At 45.9% G+C, this 24,882-nt stretch overlaps 1 protein-coding gene across 1 annotated transcript in view; it reads right to left on the bottom strand.

Moving 5' to 3' along the window:
- LOC122934888 (peptidase M20 domain-containing protein 2-like) overlaps positions 1 to 24,882 on the bottom strand; it is a 137,213-nt gene that overhangs the window by 43,454 nt on the left and 68,877 nt on the right. Inside the window, exon 2 of the mRNA XM_044290542.1 lies at positions 3,226 to 3,374. Coding sequence (XP_044146477.1) covers positions 3,226 to 3,374 — 149 coding nt within the window. The remainder of the gene's footprint in view (positions 1 to 3,225; positions 3,375 to 24,882) is intronic.

Raw genomic sequence — 24,882 nt, 5'->3', positions numbered from 1 at the left:
AACAGCAAGAAGGTAAGACCATGACACCATCAAAATCTGCCTTCCAGAAACCATATGGCGTTCCTTTCCTTCTGCGCCCTGCCGTTTGGTTATACTGCAGTTTATGACCACATATGGGATGTTTCTGTAAACTGCAGAATCAGGGTAATAAATATTAAGTTTTGTTTGGGTGTTAACCCTTGCTTTGTTACTGGAAAAAAAATTATGGAAAATGGCGCCGTTTTGGCGCCGTTTGTATTCATTTTTTTTACCGTGTCCATCTGAAAGGTTAGGTCATGGGGTATTTTTATAGAGCCGATTCTTACGGATGTGGCGATACCTAATATGTCTTTTTTATTTTTATTTAGGATTTACACTATATTATCCTTTTTTAAACAAAAAAAATTTCATTTTTAGTATCTCCATAGTCAGACAGTATTTTTTTTTGTTTTTAGCAGAGTTTCTTACGTAGGGGCTTGTAGGACTGTTTTATTAGCACTATTTTAAGGGGCATATGACTTTTTGATCGCTTGCTATTACACTTTTTGTGATGTAAGGTGACTAAAAAATACCTTCTTTGCACTTTTTTTTTTGACCATGTTCATCTGAGGGGTTAGATCATGGGGTATTTTTATAGAGCAGATTCTTACGGACGCGGCGATAACTAATATGTTTACTTGACGTCTACGTGTCAAACTGAGTGGTGGTGTCCTTCCGTATCCCCCTCCTGTGACACACTCTGCAACTTTTTGGGGACTGTCCTTTCTTTCCAGTATGGGGGACCACACCTGGAAAGTGTTGGCCAGGGATGATCCGGGACGCCTCCAGTTCCCGAGGTACTCCGACCTGCTCTTTCCCGGTCAGAAAAGAACAGGGCCTTGAGGACTGCCTCATAGAACTGAAGAAATTTCCCTGTGTTGCCAGCGCTCTGGGACAGCACAAAAGAGTTGTACAAGGCAACCTGTACCAAGTAGACCGCAACTTTTTTGTACCATGCCCGGGTTTTGCGCATGGCGTTATATGGCTTGAGGACTTGATCAGAGAGATCAACTCCTCCCATATACCAATTGTAGTCGACGATACAATCGGGCTTGAGGACCGTTGCCGCGGTACCTCGCACAGGGACAGGGGTGATTCCATTACCGTGAATTGTGGACAGTACAAGGACATCCCTCTTTTCCTTATATCTGACCAGCAACAGGTTTCCACTGGTAAGGGCACCGGTCTTACCCCTGGCGATGGGTACCTGGAGGGGGAGGGTAGGGAGGCTGTGTTTTTCCACATGGTCCCACAGGCAGACGTGGATCTGGCAGCGAGGGACTGGAACAAGGTGATACTAGTATAAAAGTTATCCACGTACAGGTGGTAACCCTTATCTGGCAGTGGGTGCATAAGGTCCCAAACAAGTTTCCCGATAACACCCAGAGTGGGGGGACATTCTGGGGGTTCAATACGGGAATCTCGCCCCTCATACACACGAAACTTGTAAGTGTACCCTGAGGTACTCTCACAAAGTTTGTACAGCTTCACGCTATACCTCCGCTTAGAGGGAACATACTGTCGGAAAATGAGTCTCCCCTTGAAAGCAATGAGAGACTCCTCAACCGCGACCTCACTTCCAGGTACATAGGCCTCCAATAATTTGGCCCAAAAGTGATCGATGACTGGCCTGATTTTGTACAGGCGGTCATAGGCAGGATCACCTTGGGGGAAACATGCTGCATTATCTGCATAATGCAGGCATTTCCGAATGGCCTCAAAATGGGAGCGTGTCATGGCCATACTGTAAAGTGGGGTCTGATAGAGGACATCCCCACTCCGGTACAGCCTGACACAGTTTTTCTTTTACTAGGCCCATGTGCAGCACAAGACCCCGAAATGTCCTCCTCTCGGCTGCACTGACCGGAATCCAGCCACCGGCCCGAGCCAAAAAGGAGCCCGGGTGTTGAACAATGAACTGTTGGGCATACAAGTTCGCTTGCTCCACCATCAGATTCACAAAGTGGTCACTGAAAAAAAGACTAAAATAGTAATATTCAGTGAAGATACTGTGGGAATCTGGATTCCTGGTTGGCCAACAAAATCAGGAATCACAGGCTCAAAATCCTCTGGGGTAAACCATGCAAGTTCACCGGTAGGGGGCTCAGGTGGCCTTATCTGGTGGGCCGGAAAACTAGTATGAGCCCCAGAGCTGCTCGTACTAGTGTGGGCCACAGGGTCCCTGGCATGGCGGTCCCCTTGCTCCACCTGGCGGCATCATCCTCGTCCTCACTGGGGCTCTCGGAGTTGGAGGCAAGCTGGGCGTATGCCTCCTCGGCCGAGAACTTCCAGCAGGCCATAGGGGAGTGTGTGTGCGCAAGTCGAAAACTTTATTTTGTGTGTGTGTGTGTGGGGGCACAGGTGTTCGCGGACTTTGCCCTAAACCTAACCTCTCAGGATCACAGGATGTTAATTGGTGGTGTATTATCACACCACCGATCACCATCCTATTCCGGGTTATCGGGTCACCAGAGACCCGAATAACCCAGAAACGCAGCAAACCGCAGGTCTCAGCAGGCACTCTGTTCCAATCACCGCGCGCCGCACTACGGTGATCGTAAATTCACATGACGTACCGGTACGTCATGTGTCCTTAAGTGCCGAGACATCATGACGTACCGGTACTTTATGTGTCCCCAACAGGTTAAGTGCAATAAGGATGACTTCACATGTGGCGGGTTTTACGAATGGATTTGTGCAGATAAATTCCAATGTGGATTACAGTACAAGGTAAGAGCGGCAGACAGTTTCTGCACAGACATTATGCTGATACATTTTCGAATGGAATAACAAGCGTGTTGCAGATTTTTATATCTGCAGCATACTCATTCAAGGATTTTCACCATGGATTTCACCATTTTCAATGTAGAAAAGGTGAAATTCACCATACGTCCACAGCACAATCCAGAGAAGATTTGTGGCCATATCCATGGTGGAAATTGTAAGCCGTATGTGGATGAACATGGCATCACTGGCCACAATGCTCACTGGAGCTCCACAGCCTCTTCAAACAGCTGATTGCCAGGGGAACCAGGAGTCAGACTGCCACCGATCAGATATTGAGGACCTATCCTCGGGATAGGCAATCAAGATCAAAATCCTGGAAAACCCCTTTAAGGTCATAACTATCCAATGGGTTTTGAAATTAAAAAGTTCTGATGTTTCTTACCATGCTAACACTGCCAATGTGACTATTGTATTACTCACTCATGTATAGCTACATCTGGAAGATAAGCTGCATCGTCTTGGGCAGGATGAGCCATAAACACGACATCCATATTTTCAAAGGCTCCAGCCTTGATAAGATCAATTTTCCCTCCACCATCTTCCTCTGCAGGTGTTCCTAACACTGTGATCTAAGAAATGGCAAACATCTGCATAAATATAAACATAATATAAAGTTGTAATAAAAGATGCAATTTGTGTGTTATAATTGGTAACAACAGAGTAGAATATGGAATTTTTGTGAGTGGTCAGGAGAATTTTTTATTGTAGTTCTGTAGTTTACCATGGTTTACAATGCATTCAGAAATTCTTTAGTTCCTTTTACTTTTTTCATATTTTGTTATTTTGCAGCCATTTGCTAAAAAACTAATCACATTCCCCCTTCAATCTGCATTCAATACCCCATAATGAGAAGGTGATAACAGAATTTTAGAAATTTTTGCTAATTTATAAATAAATAAAAATTCACATGGCCAGCACAGGTTTGAGTAAGTATTCACACCTGTGGTGGTATAGATGTCAAAATGATTGTTGGACTAGTCACCCATCCCTTAACATTCCTGTAGCGAGTTTAAACATTGTCCATATTCCCTTCCCAAAGCCACTTCACAGAGACCAGAGAGCTCTATCATAAAACCTAGATAGCAAAAATAAGAAAAACGATGATAAAATTAAAATTTTGCCCACCTCACTTCCCCCAAAAAGGTAATAAAAGTGATCAAAAAGTTGTATGTATGCCAAAATGGTTCCAATCGAACCGTCACCTTATCACCTCATGGCTTTCAGACTATGGAGACATTTTTTTTTTTTTTTTTTTAATACCGTATTTTTCGCCCTATAACACGCACCGGCCCATATGACACACCTAGGTTTTTAAGGAGGAAAATAAGAAAAAAAATATTTTTAACCAAAGGTGTGCTTTTGGTGGGTTTGAACTAATTGCGGTCTGTGCATGACACTATTATGGGGGATCTGTGGATGATGCATGTTTATGGGGTGGGGGATTTGTGGATGGCACTGTTATGTGGGGGATCTGTGAATGGCACTGATATGGGGGAGCTGTGGATGGCATTATGATGGTGGGGGGATCTGTGGATGGCATTATGATGGGGGGGATCTGTGGATGGCACTGTTATGGGGTGGTGGATCTGTGGATGACACTGCTATATGTGTCATCCACAGATCCCCCCATAACAGTCCCATCCACAGATCCTCCCATCATAATGCCATCCACAGCCCCCCCCCCCCCCATCATTATCGCATCCACAGATTCCTAGAGAGGGACTGTAGTAGGCGGGGAGAGCGGCGGGGCCCCGCCGCTCAGTATGTACTGTATTATACGTAGTGTTAATCATCATATCTAAACTGAATAATGATGCGCTCCCCCTGCTCCCTATGTGTACCATACTTACCAGTACACATGTCACGCTCCTGTAGTAAGCAGGCCGGGCGTCCGTAACTCATAGAGGTCACATGCCTGCTCCGCCTACTTTATGAATGAAGCAGGCAGAGCAGGCATTGCCAGCATTCGCCCCATAAGACGCAGGGACACTTTCCCCCCACTTTTGGGGGGGGGGGGTGCGTCTCATGGGGTGAAAAATACAGTACTATTATTGTGTTAAAGTAAAATATAAATAAAAAAAGTATACATATTATGTATTGCTACGTCCATAAGAACCAGCTCTATAAAAATATCTCATAACCTAAACCTACAGGTGAACACCGTATAAAAAATAAAAAGTGTAATAGCAAGCAATCAAAAAGGCGTATGCCCCCCAAAATAGTACCAATCAAAACGCCATCTCATACCCAAAAAAATGAGTCCCTTAATTAGTCCCTTATTATGTAAAACTGAAACAAGCAACAACAAAAAATCGTTAATTTTTAACGATAATTTGTTTTCCCTTAGGCCTAACAGCAGCACAGATGGGGTTAACTAATCTCCGTGGACTGGTAGGACCGGTGGAATGTTTAATGAGCCCAAGCATAATAACTTAATTTAACAATTAAGTATCACCTTAAAAGGAGGGAGTCAACCCCCAGCAAAACTAGACTTATTAGGGTGGGTTATTTGTGTGCTGCTGCTAGGACTAAGGGAAAACAAATTATCGTTCGAAGCTAACGATTCCCTTACATCCTAACAGCAGCACAGATAGGGAGATAGCAAGAAGAAACCCCTAGGGTGGGCCTTCCTGCCTGGCGGAACTAAGAACAGTCTGCCCAAATGCCAAACACTCAGCTAGTTTGGCATCTAGTCTATAATGGGAGATGAATGTCGATTTAGAGCTCCAGGAGGCAGCTTTACAAATAATGTAGTGAGGCAGAAGACTCCTCTCGGCAAAAGAAGTAGCCACAGCTCTTGTAGAGTGGGCCTTCACAAACTCCGGAGGATCCAGAGATTGGGAAACAAAGGCTTCCCTAATAGCCTCCTTAATCCACCGACTGAAGGTTTGGATACCGGCAAACAGGATTAGTAGATTATTATCTTTCCTGAACTCCTTTGATCTATCCATATAGATCTGGAGACATATCAAGACGTCCAGAGGATGTCTAGTAGGTTCCTCGGAGGAGGTGGAAGATGTCGATAGAATCGGGAGGGATATCACCTGGTTGATGTTCTGGAAGGAAGGAACTTTAGGCCTAAAATACAGGAGGAATCTAAGAAGGACCCGGTCATGTAAAAAGATCGTATAGGCCTCATGTGCTGAGAGAGCTTGAAGCTCAGAGACCCTCTTAGCCAAAGTCACTGCAAGGAGAAACACAAGTTTCCAAGTGACGAACTTGAAATCCACCTCCTCTAACGGTTCAAAGGGGAGAGATGCTAACCCCCTGAGAACTACTGATAAATCCCATTGAGGAATGGGTCTCGGTACTGTAGGCTTTAATCTTTCAGCTCCTTTAAGGAATCGTTTGATGAGCGCGTCCTGAGAAAAAGGCCTGTTGAGGCAAGCTGAGATAACTGAGACTTGAACCCTCAGAGTAAAAGGGGCAAGGCCTCTATCAAGGCCGTCATGCAGGAACTGAAGGATAGCAGAGGGGGTGGATCTGCAGACGCCACCTCCTTTGAGGTACACCAGGATGAGAATATCCTCATAATACGAGAGTAGGCTCTCTTGGTAGAGTCCGCTCTAGAATGAGACAGCGTTCTCAGGACTGACTCTGAAAGCCCTTCTACTCCGGGAAGGGACTGATCAACCTCCAGGCTGTCAGGTTGAATCTGTGCAGATCTGAGCAGAGGTGACTGTTCCATATCACCAGGGTCTGCTGCGATGGGAGCCTCCAATATTGTCCTCGACTCATCTGGGTGAGCTGAGTAAACCAGGATCTTTTCGACCAAAACGGTATGATGGCTATCACCGAGGCCTGATCCCGACGGATTTTTATCAATATCCTCGGAATCATGGAAAACAGAGGGAAGATGTAGGCCAGCCTGAACCTCCAGGATATTAATAGAGTGTCTATCGCTAAGTGGTTGTCCTCCCTGTAAAGGAAGCAAAACCTCTCCACCTTGGCATTGAACCTTGTTGCCATGAGATCCACCTCTGGCATCCCCCACTTGAGGACTATCTGCTTAAATATCTTCGGATGTAAAGACCACTCCACCATCGGAAGACTGCGGCTCAGCCGATCCGCTATCATATTTAGGGAGCCTCCAATGTGGATCGCAGATAAGTGGGAAAGATTCGACTCTGCCCAATCCAGCAGTCATATTGTCTGATTGGACTTTCACCGCTTTGCCCGGGATGTGAAGGGCGAAGTGAAGGAGAGCTAGCCGGATTGCTTGAATCTTGCGGAGATTGGATGAGAGGAGCCGCTCCTGATGAGACCAGGTTCCGTGAACTGGAGTGTAATCTAGGTGAGCGCCCCAGCCTACTTGGGACGCATCCGTAGTTAATATGATCCAGGTTGGCTGGGTCATAGACTTCCCGATCTAAAAGACAGCACCATCATCTGAGAGAATACCGAGTTCGCCAAGACAGGGAGCACAGGGAGTTTAGCCCGGCAGGGCTGCCATCCCACTTGGAGAGGACCTCTGACTGTAGATGGAGGTGCCATATAGCCCAAGGGACATGAGCCCCAACATCTTCATGAGAGTCCGGATTGGGACTCGCGGGGCACGGAAAGGAACTCTGCCGTGTTCTGAATCCAGGATCTTCTTTCTAGGGTCAACTGGAGAGACATCCCAGCGGAGTCGATTATGAAGCCTAGATATCCTGCTGAAGTCGATGGGCTCACGTTCGACTTCTGCCAGTTGACTATCCAACCTAGGCGAAACAAAGGAGATTGCTACCTGAAGATGTTGAGTTAGGACCGTTAGAGAAGAGGCTTTCAAAAGCCAGTCGTCCAGATAAGGAATGATGGTCAGTCCTTGAAGTCTCAAAGTCGCCACCACAGAAACCACCACCTTAAAAGTAAAAGTGTGAAGGGCAGAAGAAATGCCATAGGGAAGGGCAACAAACTGAAGATGCCTGATGACCCTGGAAACCTGGACCGCGATCCTGAGATACTTACTGGAAGCAGGATGGATTGGGATGTGCAGATAGCCTCGAAGAGGCCCGTAGTCAGGAGGTGGATTTCCCATCTTTGGCTCCTCCACAAGAGCGCCTCAAACCCTTTCGCTGCGCTCTCCAGTCCCTTCGAGACCTTGCTTGCAGGCCAGACCTACCTCCGCGGTCTTGTCTGCCCCGCCCTCAAAAGGACTGCTGGGGAAGGCTCTTTCCCTTTTTGTCTGAAAGGCCCTCCATGATTTTATCCCACTCCGAACCGAACAGACTGTTGGGCTCAAATGGGAGGCCACATAAGCTATATTTTGAGAAATTGTCAGCGACCCAAGGTTTAAGCCATAAAGGCCTACGGGCTGCTGACACCAGGGCCATGGATTTGGCCGCTAGCTTCAACTGGAGCTGTGCGGTATCGCACAAAAAAATCTGTAGCCAGGTTGATTGTCTTGAAGGCAGCCAGTATATCGTCCCGGGAAACCATCTGGTCCACGTCAACTTGGATTTGATTCAGGCGAGACCGGAGAAAAGTAGAGACCTCAGAAGCTGCTATGGATGTGGAAGCGGAAGCTGCCGTATAACCCCGTCTTAGGGTGCACTCTGCTCTCCTGTCAAGGAGATCCTGCAGACTAGACCCATCGTCTGCAGGGACCAGAGTGCGCTTGGACAACTTGGCAATAGCCATGTCCACCTTGGGAATGGACCCCCATGAATCCACCAAGGGTTTAGCCATCGGGAACATGGATTTAAACTTCTTTGATAAAACAGGACCTTTCTCCATTTTTTTCCACTCTGACGCATGACAGAGAGGAGGGTCTAATCCGCTTTGAAGACACGAGGTGCCCGACTAGCGGGATCGGAAGGCTCCCCAGGGTCAACATCATGGTCCCCCGACCTGATGGACTTGAACAATTTTTGTGTCTTTTCAGGGGGGGGAAAAAACACGAGGTCAGCTCCACCTCATCCTAGGAGGAAGAACCTAAGGAGACCACAGAAGGTCTCTCCATCGGGACAGAGTTCTCCATAGGGGCCTGGGCAGGCATAGGCAGCCTTTCATCCAGCAGGCCTATGACTCGGACGGATCCGCACCTATAATGCAAACGCTGGTATCCACTCAGAACCGATCCGTCTGCATTTTCTGTAAAAAAAAAGTGTAAGTCAATCCGTTTACAATTGCACCATATTGTGTTAATGTAAATGGATCCGTCCCCATTGACTTACATTGTAAGTCAGGACGGATCCGTTTGGCTCTGCATCGCTAGGCGGACACCAAAACGCTGCAAGCATCCTTATCCATTCAGAATGCATTGGGGCTAAACTGATCCGTTTTGGGCCGCTTGTGAGGGCCTTGAAACGGATCTCACAGGCGGACCCAGAAGCGGCAGTGTGAAAGTAGCCTTAGCCTTCTAATGTCCCCAAAAAATAAAATGTAATTTACAAAATGATCCAAACATGAAGTAGACATATGGAAAATGTAAAGAAGTAAGTATTATATGAGGTATCATTTTCTATTTTAAAAGCAGATAAATAAAAAAAATTAAAATTAAGATTTTTTTGTAAATTTGGTATTTTTTTAATAAATAAAAATGAAATATTTTGACTCAAATTTACCACTGTCGTGAAGTACAATATGTGACGAGAAAACATTTTCAGAATGGCTTGGATAAGTAAAAACATTTTAAAGTTATTACCACATAAAGTGGTAAATGGTAAAAATGCCTGTGTCATGAAAGGGTTAACAACCTTTTGGAAAACCCCTAAAACGTCCCCTGCAACAACTAAGAGCCCAGCTCACCCCGGGGCATTAGCATCCGCCGCCTGCCCCGCACAATGAGCCGCAGTCCGCAAAGAGCGATGCTCCCCAGAGCTCCCCGCAGATCCAGCACAAGCCCGCGACCCTGTGTAAGGCCATTCAGGGAAGGAACAGGGGGAGTACTGTTCCCTGCTCCGCCAACCCGGGAGGTGCCCTCTGTAGGTTCCATGGATGTCTGTACGTTTCTTGCCCTCTATAGGCTCCCTGGATTCAGCTGGCCTCAGTAGAGTTCTTACAGTAGTCCATTTACACAGGTGCCCTCTGTAGGGTTGGTATCATTAGTTGCCCTTTAAAGGGCCCATGGAATCAGTGGTCATCCATAGGGTCAATGAATTCAGCTGCTCTCTATAGGGCACATAGCTTGAACTGGTCCATGGATTCAGCTCCCCAAATAAAAGATGCATGGATTTTGCTGTCCTCTGTAGGATCCATGGAATCAGCGGTCATTCATAGGGTCAATGGATATAGCTACACTATATAGGGTCCATGAATATAGCTACCATATATAGGGTCCTTGAATTGAGCTTCCCTTTATAGGGTTTATGGATTTGGTTGCCCTTTTATAGGGTCCATGGATTCGGCTGCCCTCTATAGAGTCCACGGACCCTATAGAGGGTAGCCATCCATATACACAGGGGGCAAAATGGATATCTATATAAAGAAGGGGAAAATGGAAGATATATAAAGAGAGGTCAAAGTGGGAATATATATGGGCTTGGGGGGGCTCAATTCAAAGTATTCCCTGGGGCCCATAGACCTCTAGTTACGCCACTGCATGTGTATATGTGTTTCTTCATGTGCTTGTGCTGGCTGTCATGCAGATTGGAGCGGCAGTCGGCCCCCAGGATGGTACAGACTGATTCCGGCCAGTGCACAGACACCAGCTTGTGCTCCTTCAGGAGGCTCTACCGCACGTTTTTAGCACCCATGATGCGCATGGTCAGGATTCCAAACAGATGCATCTTGTAGATATGTCCGTACTTTAAGCTTCAGTTGCAGGAATTTATGTCTCTGTAGCGCAATCTGCAAGATGTCTCCAAAGAAAGGCAGCCCCATAGTGCCAGGGGGAAGCGGGTACTGGCAGCCGGGGTCTATGCAGCTGTAACAGTACCACTCCCACAGCTTGACTGCAGTGAGCAGCAGCAGGACCGGCAGCACCAGGCTGCACAGCGGCACCATGGTGCTACAGAGACGTAAAATCCTGCAAGTGAAGCGTAGAAAGTATGGACACATCTACAAGACACATCTGTTTGGAACCCGGAACGTGCGCATCATGGGTGCTGAAAACGTGCGGCAGATCCTCCTGGGGGAGCACAAGCTGGTGTCCGTGCACTGGCCAGAATCAGTCTGTACCATCCTGGGGGCCTCTCCAATCTGCATGACAGCCAGCACAAGCACATGAAGGTCATCGTACAAGCCTTCTCCAAGGAAGCCGTGGAGAACTATGTACCCGTCGTAGAGAAGGAGATGTATATATGTGTGTGTGTGTGTGTGTATATATACACATGTATATATGTGTGTGTGTATATATACATGTACAGTCGTGGCCAAAAGTTTTGAGACTGACACAAATATTAGTTTTTACAAAGTTTGCTGCTAAACTGCTTTTAGATCTTTGTTTCAGTTGTTTCTGTGATGTAGTGAAATATAATTACACACACTTCATACGTTTCAAAGGCTTTTATCGACAATTACATGACATTTATGCAAAGAGTCAGTATTTGCAGTGTTGGCCCTTCTTTTTCAGGACCTCTGCAATTCGACTGGGCATGCTCTCAATCAACTTCTGGGCCAATTCCTGACTGATAGCAACCCATTCTTTCATAATCACTTCTTGGAGTTTGTCAGAATTAGTGGGTTTTTGTTTGTCCACCCGCCTCTTGAGGATTGAACACAAGTTCTCATTGGGATTAAGATCTGGGGAGTTTCCAGGCCATGGACTCAAAATGTCAATGTTTTGGTCCCCGAGCCACGTAGTTATCACTTTTGCCTTATGGCACGGTGCTCCATCGTGCTAGAAAAAGCATTGTTCTTCACCAAACTGTTGTTGGATTGTTGGAAGAAGTTGCTGTTGGAGGGTGTTTTGGTAACATTCTTTATTCATGGCTGTGTTTGGGCAAAATTGTGAGTGAGCCCACTCCCTTGGATGAGAAGCAACACATGAATGGTCTCAGGATGCTTTACTGTTGGCATGACACAGGGCTGATGGTAGCGCTCACCTTTTCTTCTCCGGACAAGCCTTTTTCCTGATGCCCCAAACAATCGGAAAGAGGCTTCATCGGATAATATGACTTTGCCCCAGTCCTCAGCAGTCCATTCACCATATTTTCTGCAGAAGATCAGTCTGTCCCAGATTTTTCAGCAGCTCTGCGGTCGCAGGCTGATCAGTGGCTAGCCCCACTCTTACAGTTGGTAAAGTGGTGTGCGACAACGGTGCCAATCTGCTGAGCGCGCTTAAACAGGGCAAAATGACACACGTGTCGTGCATGGCACATGTCCTGAACTTAGCCGTGCAGCGATTCGTTGCCAAATACCAGGGTCCAGGACGTCTTGTGGCAGGCCAGGAAAATCTCTGGCCATTTTAGAAGATCTTACACGGCCATGGCTCGCCTTGCTGACGTTCAGCGGCGACACCACTTGCCCATCAGACGTATGATTTATGACTGCCCGACACGCTGGAATTCAACCTTGTATATGCTTGACAGGCTGCTCCAGCAGAAACGTGGCGTTAACGATTACCTGTATGAACTCTGCAGCAGGACAGGTTCTGGGAGCTTGTTTTTTTTCCATTGCACCAGTGGCTGCTCATGTGCGACGCATGCAGATTTCTGCACCCATTTGATGAGATCACCAAACTGGTCAGTCGCAGCCAGGGTGCCATCAATGACATTGTACCTTACACCTTCTTTCTGGAGTGTGCATTGCGTTGTGCCATTGATCAAGCCGTCGAGGAGCAGGAGGATGAGGAAGTCGCAATGCTGAATGAATTCACAGGGGGGCTACCCAATCTGAGACAAGTCAGCAGGAGTCTGAAGAAGAGTCAGAGGAGGATGGTGCCTGGGGGGAGGAGGAGGAGCAAGAAGAGCAGGCTTTAAACTTTTCTGGGATCCCTGGTGTTGTCCGTGGATAGGGGCAGGAGACCGAGGACGATATTCTCATGGGCGATGAGCAGGAGCCAGGCCGCTCCACCGCTTCCAATTGGGGGCCTTCAGGCTCCCGTGTTTGAAGAGGTACCCCCGTATAAAAAGCATAAAGGGCAAGAACCAGTACTGGGTGGCAACGTACTTAGACCCCCGGTACAAACACAAAACGGCAGACATGTTACCAGCATCACAGAGGGCTGGCAGAATTGTCAGAACCATTAGGTATAAAAAGAGTCCATAGTATAAGGCCTATGCAGATGTATGGACCTGAACATTAAGAACAACCATTTTGTCTTATTTTGAAAGGGCAGGGTGAGTTCAGGATTTTTTAACTCAGGATTACTAACCTAAGATCAACTGTACCAGAGTGTTTACCCAAGTCTGTTTTTGTGAGAAGGAGGTTTCACAAGGTCTAATGAAACGTATTTACCCAGATAAGACAATGGAGTAGAAATGTACTGAGTGTTAGTTTATCTCAGTAAATAGAAAGAGTATAATTGTATTATTCATTGTAAGGTTTATATTAATCCTCATGTGTATGGATTTTAGGTTCTATATGATATGTCTTAATATAGCGTGGGTTTTAAATAATTAGATGTGTGATATATATATATTTATATGTGTACGATATGTGTAAGAAATAAGGGAATGTCTCCCAGAGTAAAGTGTAAGTTAATGATCTATTTCCCTGAAGATTTCTTGAATGGAGAAATGTGGACACAGGTGATCATAAACAAACCCTGTCGTTTTACCAAACAATGACGACAAGTGTTGTAGTGTATGTTTGGAATGAATTGCGTTTAGTCAGGAATTTAGAAAGAGTCTAGATGTTTGAAAAAAGATAAACATCATTGTTTCTTTCCAGTCTTTTAAACCTTAGTTAAAATGTATCCCTTCTTCAAATTATAAGAATATATACAGGAACTAGCTATAATTGCCAAAGACTTTTATATGAATCCACAGTGCCACCTAGTGTTAGGATAAAAAAAATTAAGGAATGTATTGCAAAATCCCTAGGGGAGGTCCTATTAGTTATAAAATTATGTCACTAGTTAATGATACAATATGACCAAGTCCTTTCTAAGATAGGATAAAAAGATGGTATGGGCTAACAGAAAAAAGACCTTCATCTACAGATCAGACCATCATCAGATAATCTTGAAGAAGACATCTTAATCCATCAGATGCAGCTTTGACCACCTTTTTAGCCATTGGAGGCAGCCATCTTAGAACCATTGAAACTGATTTCTGCTAGCTGACATTTTTGGTATAGTATACCCTTACCTACATTTTATAGGATAATTAATTAATATAATATATCTATCTATATATCTATATATATATTTGAATTTGTGTATGCTGATGGGATGAGTGTGTCCCATGACAGCCACACTACATGAAGTTATTGGTGATGGCAAAGGGAGACGACATAATCGCCTGAGATAATGGCTGGGCTTGATTTTCCTCCCCCTTGGCCATTTCCAATCATACTGTTATTCTGGATTTGTGCGCATGTATTTGCCCTGGCCGCGCTGGGCTCGTCCGCTGGTCTAGGCTTGTTTGCGTCGCCATGGTGACGGCGGGGTCCCGCCTGCGACGTGACGTGCGCTGAACCACATGGTCTGGCCTCCCTCCCTCAGCAGCTGCGGCTCCTGCGTGCGTTCCGGTGGATGACGCTGCGGTCCATTGGAGCGTGACGTGGGGGCGTGGCGCCGTCGGGGGCGCGGCCAGAGCTGTCGGGTCCGGCGCATGCGCACTGCCGACTGGGGGACGCTAACGCTGAAGGCATGGCGATGTTGACAAGCATAATGTGCGTAGATGGTGAGCTCCCTCCAATTTTTAATATGGTTCAGCTGCAACTGCAGCATATGATTTTAACTCTGTGTGTACTGCACTGTATAATGGTCACTGTATAAAAGGGGCTTGGATCCTCTATACATTACGTATTGTATATGCACTATAATTGCTGTGCACATCACTTATGTTTTTATGAACAAGATGTACACCTTTGATGCACGTAAATGTGTAAAAGTATTATGTTTATTATATCTGAACACCATGTGACTATGCAGTCCCAGGTCATGTGACTTGATTGTTAACAGGTGTAATCACTGATTGTCACTCACTTGTCTATGTAGTGTGGGTATATATACCCAGTTATTTGCACTGTTATGTAGCTTGATAAAGGCCTCATTGAGTAGGCCGAAACGTCGCTTGGATTAAAGTTTGGGGTCTTCACCCGTACACTAGAAGCTGGAAGTGCTGCCTCGTTTTTTCGTCTACTATATATATATATATATATATATATATATATATATATTCATCTAACCATACTTTGTGTATAGTATCTGTTTTGGAATAAGATTGGGGTGTACCTGCAGCATCATCCTAAAATTGAATCCAATCCAGGGAGATTGAAAATATACTGGTGAAAACAAGGTATCATCTCCAAGGAACTGAATTCAGTTCTAGACCGGTATGGTTGATTATGTATATATATCTGTATAGATAAAAGATAAACCAGATTTTGGTTTAATCAGATATTTGTCGGCTGAGAGAAATCAGGTATCAAATTGATTTAAAATATAATTGAGGTGTATTGTTATAATAAGGCACAATTGTGTGTATATATATATATATATATATATATATATATATAGATTCTCGATTATTTTGACTTTCTTACTTTTTTTGCATAGCATTGATTGAATTTCAATTGTCACCAATTTTCTTATATATTAGTTTGCACCGTAATATTGTTATTTAATAAATATATATTTTGATTTACCACCACCTTGTTTTTGTCATCTAACTTAGTGCAGATCACAAGCCGTTTTACCTTAGTATTTATGATAATAGATTAGAATCTCCTTCATTACAGATTCTAATTTATTCACAATAAATATGATAGACTGTCAATCGAAGACAGCATAAATATTCTGACAGAATGCAGCATTTCCAGGCCTTGCTTTGAGCGATGCTGCATTCTGCTGTTGCGGGCGCTGGCAGAGGAATTTCCACCCACAGAGAAACAGTTGCGAGTACCAATACTTGTCACGGTGGGGAGTGGGGGAAACCCCCCACCATGCAATGTCTTCAAGGGGAGTGAGCAACTAGGCCTGAAATCAGGGATAAGGGAGCAGGTAACCTTCTAAAGCGTCCCTAATCATCACCCTAACTCCGCACCATATGAGCGGACCTGGATGGTAGGACGCCTGATAGGTGATTCGCCCTGATAATTCCTCACATAGGAGAAGGGGAGAGACGACCTGTTCCTCCAAGACATGGAAGAGCAGGAGTTTCTGCAATCCTAACAGCAAAGGGAATGATGGCAGCTAGCAGCGGACAACATGACAGGTAAGTGTCCAGAAGCAGAAAACACAACTGCCAACAGGACAAACATGAACACTTGCCTGACGCAGCTGCAACCAGGAACTAGAGACGTCCATGCCACAACCACTGGATACTAGTAATGCGCCTAGGCCCAAACACACACCAGGAAGGACCCAGAACCAACACCCAAACACTGAATCCAGTAGTCACTACCTGGACCACCTGTCACGGAAGGTGTACAGAAAACTAGAAGACACAAAATGAAGATCTGACTGACTGGATCCAAAACTAAGGAACCAAAGGGAAAGCCCTGCAACAGACCTGGCTCTCTCCCTAACTGCTCAGACTATGCAAAAATCTCAATAGTAGATGATCGCATATCCTCGTTCCTTGACTGTATAACACCTGAACACCCTATAATAGTGAGGGGACACGACCACCGGCTCCCAACACTGGAACCCAGGGTCACCTGGGTTCCAGCAAACAGGAAAACACAAATGAATGAACAAAACTTATCTGTAGAAGACTCAGTAGTAGCATCCAGCATGCACACACTCCAGGAAGTTGTATAAACCGCAAAGTGATGCAGTATGGGAAGGGATTTAAAGGGATGCAATCAGTGCAACTACATGACAGCTGAGAGAGGCTAACGAGATGAGAAAACAAAAGCAAAACAAAAGGAACCTCAAGCAGGAGGTTCTGAAGAACGTCTGACAGAGCTTCTCAGATGTCTGGTGGTGACACCACCATGCGGAATGATGCATGGCAGCCCAGGGCAGCGCTGCTGATAGTTCCCCCTCCAGGGAACTTCCAGGGACCCCCTTTCGGAAATGAAAAGGGGAAATGTCTAGCAGACATACTGGAAACAACATTAACAGACCAGACATGTAACAATGCACTAGACATAACAACCAAACCCCAAATCAAACCCACACCAAACATAGACACATAAGGAAGGGTGGAGACATGGAGAAGACATAGGGATGATATTGCTAAAAGACCTTGATGTCCAACAAGGTGGCCCTCAATCACTGGGCAGGTGGAATTGCCCAAGAATGGAGCATAGCTTGCAGCCCACAGCAAGGCTAGAGCACAACTAACCTCCAAGCTACAATCCTAGGCTAAATAGCTCCAAGAGACTATACCCTGATCCACACCTAGTCAGGAAATTAACCCCACGCTCACCAAACAGCAGGAAGACTCACCTTAAAGGGGTATTACACGTGCAAACCGAAAACGACACATTGCCACCGGCAACCAGTCTGCATTGCAACCGTGTCACGGTCAAAATAACACAGGCCGTGACAATCTTACAGCACATGCAAAAAGAGGGCGGTTTGAAGATGTCTTGGTCTCTTTAGATATGAGATCATTCTTGCAGCCAATCAATCGACAGCTGCCCTCCGGATCCAGCCTCAGGGAACACCTAGACCAACAGGTGTTCAACTACATCGGGTTAACGGCCGATGTGGACGCTCTGAGAAGAAAGGAACCCCTTGACTACTGGGTGTGCAGGCTTGACCTGTGGCCAAAGCTGGCACAATTTGCCATGAAACTCTTGGCTTGCCCTCTGGCTGCCCCTCGTCGAGTGTCCTGTCCGAAAGGACGTTCAGTGCAGCAGGGGGGATCGTGACCAATAAGCGCACTCGCCTATCTCACGACAGTGTGGACTACCTCACATTTATAAAAATGAATGAGGCATGGATTTCAGAGCAATTTAACACCTGTGACGACCAGGTTTAATAACATTTCCTCATGCCAGCCCACACATATCCGCCATCAACCAGAACAAATAATGGTCCCTATCTTATGTAAATACAGAGGCATAAAAGGCCTTTTCTGTCCGGTGAATGCCTAATGTTTGGGACCTCGGAGAAATTCAACACCTGTGACAACCACGTGTTATCGAATTTCAACTATTATCATTTGGGTTTTTTCGAGAGGGGGTATTTCATTAGCCATGTTTTTAATCTAATTTTATATTTTTTTGTCCTTTTAAACATATGTATTTGACATGTATTTGTACTGGCCTGCAGTAAAATTGATATCCATTGACCGTCTAATATACCTCCGGCCACATAATCACTTGATCTTTTATGTAAGGTGAATGCATAATTTTTGGGGCCTGTAATCTAACTGACCAACAGTAAAATTGTTATACGGTGACCGCCTAATGTACCTCCAGCCACATTATCAATTGTTCTTTTCTGTACGGTGAATTAATAATTTTTGGGGCATGTAGTCCACTGGCCTGCAGTAAAATTGATATCCATTGACCGTCTAATATACAAACCGGATTCCAAAAAAGTTGGGACACTATACAAATCGTGAATAAAAACTGAATGAAATGATGTGGAGGTGCCAACTTCTGATATTTTATTCAGAATAGAACATAAATCACAGAACAAAAGTTTAAACTGAGAAAATGTACCATTTTAAGGGAAAAATATGTTGAATCAGAATTTCATGGTGTCAACAAATCCCCAAAAAGTTGGGACAAGGCCATTTTCACCACTGTGTGGCATCTCCCCTTCTTCTTACAACACTCAACAGACGTCTGGGGACCGAGGAGACCAGTTTCTCAAGTTTAGAAATAGGAATGCTCTCCCATTCTTGTCTAATACAGGCCTCTAACTGTTCAATCGTCTTGGCCCTTCTTTGTTGCACCTTCCTCTTTATGATGCGCCAAATGTTCTCTATAGTTGAAAGATCTGGACTGCAGACTGGCCATTTCAGTACCCGGATCCTTCTCCTACGCAGCCATGATGTTGTGATTGATGCAGAATGTGTTCTGGCATTATCTTGTTGAAAAATGCAGGGTCTTCCCTGAAAGAGATGACGTCTGGATGGAAGCATATGTTGTTCTAGAACCTGAATATATTTTTCTGCATTGATGGTGCCTTTCCAGACATGCAAGCTGCCCATGCCACACGCACTCATGCAACCCCATACCATCAGAGATGCAGGCTTCTGAACTGAGCGTTGATAACAACTTGGGTTGTCCTTGTCCTCTTTTGTCCGGATGACATGGCGTCCCAGATTTCCAAAAAGAACTTTGAATCGTGACTCGTCTGACCACAGAACAGTCTTCCATTTTGCCACACTCCATTTTAAATGATCCCTGGCCCAGTGAAAACGCCTGAGCTTGTGGATCTTGCTTAGAAATGGCTTCTTCTTTGCACTGTAGAGTTTCAGCTGGCAACGGCGGATGGCACGGTGGATTGTGTTCACTGACAATGGTTTCTGGAAGTATTCCTGAGCCCATTCTGTGATTTCCTTTACAGTAGGATTCCTGTTTGTGGTGCAGTGTCGTTTAAGGGCCCGGAGATCACGGGCATCCAGTATGGTTTTACGGCCTTGACCCTTACGCACAAAGATTGTTCCAAATTCTCTGAATCTTCGGATGATGTTATGCACAGTTGATGATGATAGATGCAAAGTCTTTGCAATTTTTCGCTGGGTAACACCTTTCTGATATTGCTCCACTATCTTTCTGCGCAACATTGTGGGAATTGGTGATCCTCTACCTATCTTGGCTTCTGAGAGACACTGCCACTCTGAGAAGCTCTTTTCATACCCAATCATGTTGCCAATTGACCTAATTAGTGTTAATTGGTCTTCCAGCTCTTCCTTATGCTCAAATTTACTTTTTCCAGCCTCTTATTGCTACTTGTCCCAACTTTTTGGGGATTTGTTGACACCGTGAAAATTTGAATCAACGTATTTTTCCTTTAAAATGATACATTTACTCGGATTAAACGTTTGATCTGTCATCTACGTTCTATTACAAATAAAATATTGACATTTGCCATCTCCACATCATTGCATTCAGTTTTTATTCACAATTTGTTTAGTGTCCCAACTTTTTTGGAATCCGGTTTGTACCTCCAACCACATAATCACTTGATCTTTTCTGTACGGTGAATGCCTAATTGTTGGGGCCTCAGAGGAATTCAACACCTGTGATGACCACGTGTTATCGAATGCAACTTATTATCAATTGGGGTTTATTCAAGAAGGGGGATTTCGTTAGCCATCTTTTTAATCCAATTTTATATTTTTAGTCCTTTTAAACATATGTATTTGACATGTATTTGTACTGGCCTACAGTAAAATTGATATCCAATGACCGTCTAATATATCTCCAGCCACATAATCACTTTTTTTTTTTTTGTACATTTAATTAATAATTTTTGGGGCCTGTACTCCACTGGCCTGCAGTAAAATTGTTATATAATGACCATCTAATATACCTCCAGCCACATAATAACTTTTCGTCCGGTGAATGCCTAATGTTTGGGGCCTGTACTCCCGTGGCCTAAAATAAAAAATTTCTAGACTCCAGCATGGCACATTTTTGAGAGTTTCCCTTTAAGACGCATAAAAATGGCCCCTGATTAAAATACATAATTTGCGGGAATTTTTGCCATTGATCACCCTCTGGTATGTCACTGTCCATGTTGTGGGACGATTTGTGCACCTCTTGTATTTGGTGGCTGCAAATATGACCTGAAATTTTTTTAGGTTCGCCTGCTATTAAAGTGAATGTGGCCCGCCACAAACTTGCGGTTCGCAAACATTTGATCGCGTTCGCAAATCATCCCGGCCGATGTTCACCCATCACTACTCGGGATGCTCGGGTGCACTACCCAACACCCGAGCACAATGGAAGTCAATGGGAGAACCTGAGCATTAAACCAGGCGCCCCCTGCTCTGAAGAGGAGAGGGTGTCTGGTTCATAGAAAAAAGTCAGTAATTGATGGAAACACCACTGAAATGGTTTGGGAACAGCATGGGGAGGGTGTCTGGATGCATCTTGGACTCCCAGGTCGCTGGTGGGAACGATGTTGTCCAAGTAGTACGCCACTTTTACAGACTGACAATAATACGCACCAAACCGAAGATAAGATTGATTTTAGAGGAAAAATTGTTAGGAAACCTTCTTTCCCGTATATGTACTTGTATATAAAGTGCAAGTGGTGCAAAAAATTACAAGGAAGAGGCACTCCGATACAACCTATATATCACATAAAGGAGGGCCTCATTCACATTGTGGTACAATTGTTCAGGTAATAGAACTCCAACACTCATAAAGCCTATGTAATAAGGGAAAGGGCTGCCAAAAATTACAAGGAACCGGCACTCCAATACACCCTTTATTACACATAAAGGATGGCATCATACACATCCTTGAAAAATTATGATTGATGGCCTGCTGGAGACCCTCAAAAACATTAGGAGCAAGAGCCTGCTGCTGAGCTGACCCTCTAAAACATTATGGTTGAGGTCCTGCTGGTGACCCTCAAAAACATTATGGGTGAGGGACTGTTGGTGACCCCCTAAAACATTATGGGTGAGGGCCCGCTGCTGAGCTGACCCTCTAAAACATTAGGAGCGAGGGCAGCCTAATAAGCATGTTGATATGATAAAGGAGGAGGACGAGAAAAGGGAGATTGAAACATATACCCTTTTTAGTGGTGGATGGGGTGCATGGTAATACAGTGTATTCAATACACCATAAAAGCCACATTTAGAGTGCCTTTATGTTCAGCCGCTTTCCTCTGGTAGAGAAGTCAGGAGCAATCCAGGCCTTGTTCAATTTTATAAGGGTCAATCGGTCAGCATTTTCAGTTGACAGTTATTATGCACCCAGCAGCACTAAATACATGCTCTGACAAAACGCTGGCGGCAGGGCAGGCCAGCACCTCCAAGGGATAGAGCGCCAGTTCGTGCCACGTGTCCAGCTTGGACACCCAATAGTTGTAAGGCACACAGGGATCACTGAGGACGCTGACACGGTCTGCTACGTACTCCTTCACCATCGTCCAAAAATTTTCCCTCCTTGTGACACTAGGCCATGCATCAGGTTGAGGGTGCTGGCGGGATGTCATAAAACTGTCCCAGGCCTTGGAGAGTGTTGCCCTGCCCTGTTGGAACTGCTGTTTGTTCCCCTCGTCTCCCCTCCTCAGTTGGCCAAGGAACTACGTATTCTGCAGCCAGCGTTGTCAGCTGGACATTTTTGGAGCAATTTTTCCACAAGGACCTTCTGGTATTGCACCATTTTGCTCGTCCTTTCACCACAGGAATGAGAGATGAGAAGTTCTCTTTGTAGCGGGGGTCGACAAGGGTGAACAACCAGTAATCGGTGTTGGTCAAAATGCATACAATGCCAGGGTCACGGGAAAGGCAGCCTAACATAAAGTCAGCCATGTGTGCCAGAGTCCCAACAGACAAGACTCCGCTGTCCTCATCAGGAGGATGACTCTCAATCTCCTTATCCTCTTCAACCCATCCACACTGAACAGATGGAATAAAACTTCCATGGGTACTACCCTCTTTAGCAGAGGCAACCGTCTCCTGCTCCTCCTCCTTCTCATCATCATCCAATTTGCACTAAGAAGACGAACTGGGGGTGGTTTGGCTATCACCCCATTTCTACCTCTTCCACATGCAAAGCGTACTCCTTAATTGTGAGCAGCGAGTGTTTAAGTAGACACAGAAGTGGGATGGTTATGCTGATAATAGCGTTATCACAGCTAACCATCTGTGTTGATTCTTCCAAGTTGCGTACAACCTCACAGAGGTCAGAGATCAATGCCCACTCGTCGACGATGAAGAGCGGAAGCTGACTGGAAAGGCGACGAGCATGTTGCAGCTGGTATTCCACTACTGCCCTCTGCTGCTCACAAAGCCTGGCCAACATATGGAACGTGGAGTTCCAGCACGTGCTCAAGTCGCACAACAGTGAGCTGGCAATTGCAATCGCTGCTGCAGTGTTGCCAGACCAGCGGAAGCTGACGATGACTTGCTGAAATGGGTACACACGTGGCACACCTTCACCAGTAGCTCAGGAAAATTGGGGTAAAAAACGCTGAACCACTAGGTTGAACATGTGGGCTAGGCATGGTATGAGTGGGAGCTTGCTGAGCTCCAAAGCCGCCGCCAAGTTAAGGCCATTATCAGACACAACAATGCCTGGTTCTAGGTTGAGTGGCGAGAGCCACAGCTTAGTCTGGTCCCTTATCCTCTGCCACAGCTCTGCAGCAGTGTGCTGTTTGTCACCTAAGCAGATCAGTTTAAGCACGGCCTGTTGCTGCTTCCCCACTGCAGTGCTACACTGCTTCCAGCTACTGACTGATGTCTGACTGGTGCTGCAAGATGATAATTCAGAGGTAGAAGTGGAGGAGGAGGTGGAGGATGAGAAGGAGGGGTTGAAGCCACTAACGTAGGTGGCAGCTGAAACCCTGATGGAAGTAGGGCCCGCAATCCTTGGCGTCGGTAGCACCTGTGCCATCCCAGGACACGACTCGCTCCCGGCCTCCACAACGTTCACCCAGTGTGCCGTCAGGAAAATGTAGCATCCCTGGCCAAAAACATTTGTCCATATGTCAGTCGTTAAGTGGACCTTCCCAATAACTGCGTTGGTGAGGGCACGGGTTATGTTACAGGACACATGCTGGTGTAAGGCTGGGACTGCACACCGTGGAAAATATTGGCGGCTGGGGACAGAGTACCACGGGACAGCCGCCGCCATCAGGCTGCGGAAACCCTCAGTGTCTACAAGCCTAAATGGCAACATTTCCAGGGCCAGCAATTTGGAAAGATGCGCATTTAGTACTATGGTCTGTGGGTGGGTGGCTGGGTATTTGCGCTTTCGTTTTAAGGCCTAGGGTATAGACATCAGTGGATGTGCTAGCTGATGGTGCTTGCGAAGGTCCAGGTGCATGGCGGGAGGCATCCAGGCCTGCGTCTTGGGCAGGGGATTGGCCAGCATGTAACACAGGGGAAGAGAAGACAGTGGAGTGACCTACAGACACTGGTTGTGGACCCAGGCGGTCGGCCCACCTATTATGGTGCTTTTATGCCATGTGGCGGATCATGAAGGTGGTGGTGAGGTTGCTAGTGTTCACGCCCCTGCTCATTTTGGTATGGCACAGGTTGCAAATGACAATTCTCTTATCGTCCGCACTTTCTTCAAAAAAGCACCAGACTGAACACCTACCCCTTGGCAAGGGAGATTGCTGCAAGGGGCTGCTCCGGGGAACAGTTGCGGGCCTGTTTGCCATCCCATTGCCTCTTCCAGCCTGTTGTGGTCGCCCTGTTGTCCTCGCTCGGCTAGCAACCTTCCCAGGTTGGGTCAGTGACTTCATCGTCCAGCACCTCCTCTTCCACTTGATCACTCTGGTGATCCTCCTGACTTGTTGACCTAAGAACAACCTCAGTTATTGACAACTGTGTCTCATGCTCATCATGAACCTCTTTAGACACCAATTGCAGTTGACTTATTGGCAACTGTGTCTCGTCATCATCATGCACCTCGTGAAACACGAATTGCTGTTCCCCACCGTCATCTTCTTCTGACTGTGGGTGCTCCAGAGTTTGGGAATCAGGGCACAAGATCTCCTCATGTCCCTCTTCAAGCGGTCTTGGCGAGAGGTCCAAATTAAGGAATGGCGATGAAAACAGCTCCTTGGAATATCCGAGTGTGGGATCACTTGTTTGCCAAGACTCTCCATGGTGGGTGGAAGGAGTATCAGGGTGAGGATTCCGTTGACCAGACGCTTAGCCACTGAGGCTGGACTTTGTGGAAGACAGGGTGGTGCTTAACCGACTGGAAGCATTATCTGCTGCAATCCAACCACCTGGTCGCACTGGTCTGACTTCGAGAGTGTTGTCCTGTGCCGCCCTGCAAACTCGGACATGAAGCTAGGTAACGTAGATGAGTGTGTTTCTTGTGCTCTGGTAGCAGGCACAGTTTCACCACGCCAAGGGCCACGGCCTCTGCATGCACCATCAGCAGCACGGCCACTTCCCTGTCCCTTACTGCTCACTTTGCACATATTAAATGGCA

This window comes from Bufo gargarizans, chromosome 4, assembly GCF_014858855.1.
Source record: "Bufo gargarizans isolate SCDJY-AF-19 chromosome 4, ASM1485885v1, whole genome shotgun sequence".
Classification (NCBI taxonomy): Eukaryota; Metazoa; Chordata; class Amphibia; order Anura; family Bufonidae; genus Bufo; species Bufo gargarizans.
This window is presented reverse-complemented; position numbering and strand designations above follow the sequence as displayed.